The sequence below is a fragment of the Oncorhynchus masou genome, chromosome 25, assembly GCF_036934945.1.
Source record: "Oncorhynchus masou masou isolate Uvic2021 chromosome 25, UVic_Omas_1.1, whole genome shotgun sequence".
Taxonomy (NCBI): Eukaryota; Metazoa; Chordata; class Actinopteri; order Salmoniformes; family Salmonidae; genus Oncorhynchus; species Oncorhynchus masou.
This window is the reverse complement of record NC_088236.1, coordinates 37,294,071-37,302,719: the sequence shown is the minus strand read 5'-3', so window position 1 is coordinate 37,302,719 and position 8,649 is coordinate 37,294,071. Positions and strand designations below refer to the sequence as shown.

Sequence of the window (8,649 nt, the reverse complement as noted above, 5' to 3'; positions counted from 1 at the left end):
CAGAGATTGGCCATGCATGCTTGTCTTTAACTGTGCTTCTTTATCTGTCTCCATAGCTGGTCCCCTGGGAGAACAGTCAGTCAGGAAGCACAGCTGATGCTAATGCTGACGGACATTCAGCCCCAGACTATGCAGCACATCCACTGAGCTCACTGTCGATGATGATACGTACTTAGAGAACATAGTCAGCTGTGGCCCGGGGAAGTCCAGCCCTCCACTATGACACTTACCAAAACAGGCTTACAAAAACATCACATTACGGACAATATACTATGCTGGTTATGTAGCGGGCTTTCATTGCCACTGGCGGACTGACTGAGTGGGATGGTGGCTGAGATGGAAGGTAAATGGGTGTGGTTGAGGATTAGCCGGTACACTGGATCAATCTGGATTTATAACCTTCTGGAGGGCTGCTGCATCGGGGATTTTGAGATTAGAGTGAAAATACATCTTTTCATGACCTCTTGTAATAAATACTGGCCCACTCGAGGGCACTCAGAATAAGCCTCATATCTGATGTGTGGTACAATAGGTTGTGCCAGAGCAGATGTTGAGATGGTTCAAATCATTTTGATCAATACTGTCCCTTCATTAATAAATCAATTGCATGTACACTCTTTCAAGTCACTCTTTAATCAAATTAATATAGTCTCCCAATCAAATGTATTTTTCTCTGTGGAGTTTTTCTTCTCTTTTCTAAGGGCAGAGATGATCTCCAAATGGTTTAAATGAGCTCTGTGGTAGTGACAGATTTGAATCAATGATTTCAATAAATAAATATTGCTTACCATTTATAGTGTTTATTGAAGCATATTGGACACAACTACATTGTCCCATAAGAAAAAAAATCTCTGGGATAGTTTACAAACATGTACTCATTTGGTTTGATGATCTCTTTCAGAGGCCTGCCACTGGAGGCAGCTGCTAAGCAGGCCATTGTGTGTCCGACTCCAAACCCCTCCCTTATTCCACACCCACTCCCAACACTCCCTGAGAGCAATCACATACCAACCAAATACTGCCATCTACTGGCTGTATTGGAAACCATGGCTTTTTATGGATGATTGGAAGAAGACGTCCCAGCACACTGGCATTCTTGTATGGGTGTATGGATTCATCAAAACAAATCCTAGGTTTGTTAAAAATCACGATGAGAAAGTTGAAGAGCATGTAGGAATGCCGTTGTGTTGGACTTTCTTTGTTTAATATTGAGTCATTTTCTCTGTGTACCTGAATCAGTAGATGTCTGTTAACAATCCTCCTCTTTCATTAGCTTGACTATGCAAGTGTCCCAGATATGGCTCATTGAAAGCAGAACAGACCATGAGTATGAGCATGCTGGATCATTTGAATATGTTAGATGTAGGGTTCTACACCCGTTTATCTGAGGAGCAGATCCTCCCTGTTGCCTAGTGACTGTAATCTAGGTTTGGAATGAACAAAACTCCAACTGTCTCAACAGTGAATAGTGTATGTTTGGCTTATGACAACATTACAATTCAACATGGATGTCTTGTAAAGTAAAAGCAAAACTTTATTTGCCATTTGAAGTACACAAAACCGTACGCCTTTCTTACAGTGAAGGTGATTGGGGATGGTTTGTGTCGGTTGGTACGCCTGTTACGGAGTGAAGCAGCTGCAGACCAATATGACCAATGATGAGGGTCCGTCGACATGCAGACAGGAGAAGGCTGATCACTATGGCTCCTATAGCACAGTGCATGTTGCCTCGGAGCGAGTTGGTTGGCTTGAGGTGTCTGAACCAGAGGTGTTCTTCTCGCCGCCACCTATCAATGCACAGCCTTTTATTACACTGGAAAGAGACAACAGAGAATAGTGAAGCATGAGCCTGCTGACATGAGGGGTTAGTAAACTGGGGTAAAATGCAAGAGCAGCATGTACCGTATACCAACACTGTACCCCATGACACTATAGTTACTGTAACAGGACATGACTGGCTTAGTTATCAATTCAGGAGTAGATCATTGATTTTTGAATAGACAATCAGTTACCTTCAGGGAGAACATTATCTATAAAGTATCCCTCCATGTTCATGTTTCCTGCTGGGTTGTACTGGCCTACCACAAAGACAGTCTCGCCATTAATCCCCAGGCCCACTCCCACTTCAGTACTCTCCTTCCACACCACCTGGGTGAAATGGCCTATTGGAGAAATGCCACAATACACAAGGTTATGATTAAAGCGGCATCTCTGGGTATTGGCTTTGTTATATCCAATATGGTTGAAAGCTTTCTGTTTAAGATCGACATAATTTGCGTTCTGAACACCTGATCTCAAACCACACATTTTCCAGAAAGATGTGTAATAACAGTGTACTAGTGTTTGAGGTGAATCCAGGTTCGCTGAAGTTGTAGTCTTTGATCTCGCTGTACCAGTTGTCGACAGCCTCCTTCCCTAAAACATGCAGTCAGGTACAAATGTAAGGACCCCTCATACTTGACATGGCAAATACACACTGTAATCTGAATGAGTATTAGCACATCTACGGCGAGAGTACTAGTATCAAAGACCCATGAGCCGTCAAAATCTAAAACCCAACTTGACAGTGTCAAAGTGAAATATTGTAACCCACCCGTTAGAGTATTGGGGGCAGAGCTCCATGTGTAGTAGAGGTTCTCTCCATTGTTCGTGTTGCTGTGCTGCATGGTATTGATTGCTACCAAGTGGTCAGCCCATTCCTGAGCAGAGTTGCACAGGTCTCTGCTCAGGGTCAGTTCGGGGGTGCCATGCTTTCTCCTGTATGCATTGTGGGTATCCAGAAACTCCTGCTCAAAGCTCGCACCTAATAAAATATGCCAATTTAGATGCCACTTTAGCTATATACAGGATAGTTAGCTAAATACAGGGACATATTTTTAATTCATACATGTAATGTTTATTTATTCAGCAATATTTTTGAGTTATTTTGTCAGAATTTTGGAATTACACAGTCACCATAGACATCTTTCTAGAATATAGACCAGAGTAGAACGAGGCAAATACTGACCTGCCATATTGCTTTTGATGTGTTAAGAGCTGCAAGACAAAAGTAGATATGGTAAGACTCATTCAGCTGAAGAACACCAACAAATAAAGAGTAATAATGTATTAATTATCCTAACACTCACCTGTATATTATGTAGCGGTTGTGGTCTGTCTTCTTTACGTCCTTGTCTCTATATGTTGAGACCGAGAAAGCACTTATATAGTTCATCTGGATCATCTTAAACTGTATGTAGGAGACACCCTCTCTCCTCACTGTAATTATCTGAAGCATTTTGCATTTTGGTGACATCCAGGGAGGGACCTGCTCTTCCACTATGTTTCTGCTCTTCCACTATTTCCACTATGATGCTGAGAGACCAGAGACATGGCTGTTGATTTCACCGCTGAAACACAATAGTGAGACAATAATAAGATGTTCTGAGAAGGTTAATGATGCTTAGTGAATGTCCTTAATTCTGCCGTCCTAATTATTTATATTATTATTATTATTATTATTCTAATCCATATTATTATTATATTATTTATATTATACTTGATGAAAGACAAGACAAAGACATTGAACATAGTCTTTGATCAAACCAATAACCAGTTCCTGATGGAATCATGCCTTGTGCTCTTTATTTCTTCTAATCCCGACATAACAAACAGATTAAGAGGCTCTTTTACCATTGTTCAATCTAGGTACCACCCTGGTATATTAAACATTATACAATGGGGTGGGTCTAATCCTGAATGCTGATTGGTTAAAATCACATTCCAGCCAGTGTCTATTCCACAAGTTACCACCGGCTAAATCTATGATGTTAAAATGCCTATTTACTCTGTTCCATCTGACTGCGCAATCAACTGTCTCAGCCCAGCCAGGCAATTTATAAACTTGATCTCCACTATAAAAAGCATCTCGACATTATCTCACATTTTTTTAGACTAACATTTAGTTTCCAACGGTGGAGATTTGTATAAACCTTGCTCTCTGTCTTTCCGACATTTGCAACATCGTTTCAATATTCAAATCCGATCTCCAGCAATCTCATAATAATGAACGTGTTGGGAGTCGGAACGAGACAGCGTTTCTCAGACAGTTGAAATCATGAATCAGCTATACAGTTGAAGTCGGAAGTTTACATACAATTAGGTTGGAGTCATTAAAACTTGTTTTTCAACCACTCCAAATGTCTTGTCAACAAACTATAGTTTTGGCAAGTCGATTAGGACATCTACTTTGTGCATGACACAAGTAATTTTTCCAACAATTGTTTACAGACAGATTATTTCACTTATAATTCACTGTATCACAATTCCAGTGGGTCAGAAGTTTAGATGCACTAAGTTGACTGTGCCTTTAAACAGCTTGGAAAATTCCAGAACATTATGTCACGGCTTTAGAAGCTTCTGATAGGCCAATCGACATCATTTGAGTCAATTGGAGGTGGAGCTGTGGATGTATTTCAAGGGCTACATTCAAAATCAGTGCCTCTTTGCTTGACATCATGGGAATATCAAAAAAAATCAGCCAAGACCTCAGAAAATGTTTTTAGACCTCCACAAGTCTGGTTCAGCATTGGAAGCAATTTCCATACGCCTGAAGGTACCACATTCATCTGTACAAACAATAGTACGCAAGTATAAACACAATGGGATCCCGCAGCCGTCATAGCGCTTAGGAAGGAGAAGCGTTCTGTCTCCTAGAGTGCAAATCAATCCCTGAACAACAGCAAAGGACCTTGTGAAGATGCTGGAGGAATACAAAATATACAAAAGTATCTATATCCACAGTAAAACAAGTCCTATATGGACATAACCTGAAAGGCCGCCCAGCAAAGAAGAAGCCACGGCTTCAAAACCGCCACAAAAAAAAAATGTGGTTTCCAACTGTACATGAAGACAAAGATCGTACTTTTTGGAGATGTTCTCTACTCTGGTGAAACAAAAATAGAACTGTTAGGCCATAATGACTATTGTTATGTTTGGGAGGAAAATGGGGGATGCTTGCAAGCCGAAGAACCCCAACCCAACCATGAAGCACGGGAGTGGCAGCATCATGTTGTGGAGGTGCTTTGCTGCAGGAGGGACTGGTGCACGTCACAAAATAGATGGCATCATGAGGGTGGAAAATGATGTGGATATTTTGAAGCAACATCTCAAGACATCAGTCTGGAAGTTAAAGCTTGGTCGCAAATGGGTCTTCCAAATGGACAGTAACACCAAGCATACTTCCAAAGCTGTGGCAAAATGGCTTAAGGACAACAAAGTCAAGGTATTGGAGTGGCCATCACAAAGACCTGACCTCAATCCTATAGAAAATTTTTGGGCAGAACTGAAAAAGCGTGTGCGAGCAAGGAGGCCTACAAACCTGACTCAGTTACACCAGCTCTGTCAGGAGGAATGGGCCAAAATTCACCCAACCTATTGTGGGAAGCTTGTGGAAGGCTGCCAGAAATGTTTGACCCAAGTTCAACAATTTAAAGGCAATGCTACCTAATACTAATTGAGTGTATGTAAACTTCTGACCCACTGGGAACGTGATGAAAGAAATAAAAGCTGAAATAAACAACTCTCTCTATTATTTTTCTGACACTTCACATTCTTAAAATAAAGTGGTGATCCTAACTGACCTAAAGCAGGGAATATTTACTTGCATTAAATGTCAGGAATTGTGAAAAACTGAGTTTAAATGTATTTGGCTAATTTGTATGTCAACTTCCGACTTCAACTATATATGCAAAGAAATGTCAATTGAAAAAAGGTCAAACGAAAAACGATGTGCAGCTAGTTTGTAGTTTTGTGTTGGTGGTCTGGTGCAGTGTGTCACAGCATCAATGGACTGAGCTTGTTGTCTTTGCAGGCAATCTCAACACTGTGCGTTACAGGGAAGACATCCTCCTCCCTCATGTGGCACCCTTCCTTCAGGCTCATTATGACATGACCCTCCAGCATCACAATGCCAACAGCCATGCTGCTTGTTCTGTGCGTTATTTCCTATGCAGGTGCCTTGGTGGATGAGTGGGGTAACATCTCATAGCAAGAACTGGCAAATCTGGTGCAGTCCATGAGGAGGAGATGCACTGCAGTAGTTAATGCAGCTGGTGGCCACACCAGATACTGACTGTTACTTTTTGAACCCCCCTTTGTTCAGGGACACATTATTCCATTTCTGTTAGTCACATGTCTGTGGAACTTGTTCAGTTCATGTCTCAGTTGATGAATCTTGTCATGTTCATACAGTTATTTACACATGTTAAGTTTGCTGAAAATAAACGCAGTTGACAGTGAGAGGATGTTTCTTTTTTTGCTGAATTTATATCTGATAAACACTGGCTTCTCTGACATTATCACTTAATTATACATACCAACACATTTGCCAATTGGAATGATGGTAAACGTTTCTAACCCTGTTCATTCCATTCCATCATCCTACCATGTTTGTGTTCAGTTGAATGAGCTTAATGTGCTTGAATCAAATGCAGACAAACAGAGCACTCCAATAGCACATGTCTCATTTGATGGCTGGTAAAAGTCCTGTGGAAGGTCATAATGTTTGGTTCAGTTACCACATATTTGCTTGCCTCACAACACATGTCTCATGATGACAGTATTCAAAGCAGCTGATTACATATCCATGGTTTATCCATGACAGACAGGTCAGTTATATAACATAAAGCTAAAGTGGGGTTATCCGAGGATGGCCACGTTTACATGGCCCTATAGACTGATTTGCATAAAGTAGGCTGATCATTGTGCCCTGTCGTGGGATGTTTTTTAATTGTCATCCTATCTACTAGTCTGGTTTAATCATGAGACATACCTAGTGGGACAAAGGGTTTGAACCTACAATTACAAAGGAACCTTTTCTGAATGGAAATTATTTAAGCCTGTAAGTAGGTCTGTCAGTTTTTTGTACTATAGGCAAGTAACATCAAGTAAGTATCATTATACTCCACCTTAACTTAAATTATATTAATCACACTGTACCTGCCCAAAGCCAAGAATGCCCTCAGGCATGCAAGTAAACAGGCACAAGCATGCATACATGCGCGCCACATACAGTGGTGTCCAATAATATCGTCACCCTTGATAAACATGAGCGATACTGACTGTTCAACATAAATAATACAAATATTTAGCTGTATTGTATGCTCAAGAATATTTTTAATTTAACTAGACATCAGTTAAGAACACATTTTTATTTACAATGGCAGCCTTGGAACAGTGGGTAAACTTGCTTGTTCAGGGGAAGAATCACAGACTTGTACCTTATCAGCTCAGGATTTGATCTAGCAACCTTTTGGTTACTGGCCCAACACTCTAACCACTAGGCTACCTGCCACCCCAAAAAATAACTAGAATTTTTTACTAATACAATTGCTCAGAGGAAGAGATTTTGTTGAACAAGTAATATTTCTTTTCGCAAAAAGGTAGGGTTCAAAATGATTGACACCCCTAAAGATTCTTGTAATTAAAGTAGTCAAAAGTTTAGTATTTGGGCCCATATTCCTTGCACACAATAACTACATCAAGCTTGTAACTCTACAAACTTGTTGGATGCATTTGCAGGTCGTTTTTGTTGTGTTTCAGATTATTTTGTGCCCAGTAGAAATTCATGGTAAATAATGTATTATGTCATTTGGGAGTCAGTTTTATTTTAAATAAGAATAGATTATGTTTCTAAACACTTCTACATTAATGTGGTTGCTATCATGATTACAGATAATACTGAATGAATCGTGAACAATGATGAATGAGAATGTTATAGAGGGTGAAAGATCATATCCCCAAGACATGTTAACCTCTCACTACTACTGTACCAATAACAGGGGAGGTAAGCATATCTTGAGGGTATGATCTTTGACCCTCTGTAACTTTCTTACTCATTGTTATTCACAATTCATTCAGGATTATCCATAATCATGGTAGCATTCACATTAATGTAGATGTGCCCTGACCTTAGATATCCTTATTATTCTCTATGTTTGGTTAGGTCAGGGTGTGACTCAGGTGGGAAAGACTATGTTTTCTATGTCTTTGTTTTTTGCCGTGTGTGTGGTTCCCAATCAGAGGCAGCTGTCTATCGTTGTCTCTGATTGGGGATCATATATAAGTTGTCATTTTCCTTTTGGGTTTTGTGGGAACTTATTTTCTGTTTCTGTGTCTGTGCCTGACAGAACTGTTCGCTTTTGTTATTTTGTTTGAGTGGTTTTTGAATATATTGAAATCATGAACACTTTCCACGGTGCGTCTTGGTCCACTCTTCATTCAACAAATGAGAGCCTATACACATAATCTATTCTTATTTATAATACAAGTATTTGACTATGACTTGCACAATGTGTATCCAATGGTAGGTTGTGAGCATATTGAGAAATGTCAGTCTTACAGTTGTATTGTCCTTATACAGTACATATGTTGGATAAATCATCAAAAATAGGGGTATTGTAAAGCAGTTGGCTACTGTAAAAACTTAGCACGGTGTTGTATGCCATTTCTGTCCCATGCAACATTGTACAAGATCACCTCTGCTATCGCCTGTCTCTCTGCTTGAAATTAATCAGCTTCCAGTGTATCAATGAAATTCAGATAATGAGTGAAATATACTGTTAAATACAACCCAGGTATTTCAGCAGTGCATTGTATACTACACTATAA

The 8,649-nt window shown here is 40.0% G+C and overlaps 1 protein-coding gene across 2 annotated transcripts; it reads right to left on the bottom strand.

Moving 5' to 3' along the window:
• Window positions 1-1,526: 1,526 nt before the first annotated feature.
• im:7150988 (Golgi-associated plant pathogenesis-related protein 1) lies at window positions 1,527-3,218 on the bottom strand. Of its 2 annotated transcripts, none has more exons than XM_064937622.1 (6): window positions 3,129-3,218; window positions 3,008-3,036; window positions 2,594-2,803; window positions 2,338-2,415; window positions 2,013-2,162; window positions 1,527-1,813 (listed from the first exon to the last, which is right to left on the bottom strand). In XM_064937622.1, the coding sequence occupies exons 2-6, from the start codon at window positions 3,012-3,014 to the stop codon at window positions 1,809-1,811; spliced, it is 450 nt and encodes a 149-aa protein (XP_064793694.1). In that variant the 5' UTR covers window positions 3,015-3,036; window positions 3,129-3,218; the 3' UTR covers window positions 1,527-1,808. The 2 variants fall into 2 exon arrangements, with proteins under 2 accessions (XP_064793694.1, XP_064793693.1); XM_064937621.1 differs by having other exon boundaries at window positions 1,527-1,787.
• Window positions 3,219-8,649: the final 5,431 nt, after the last annotated feature.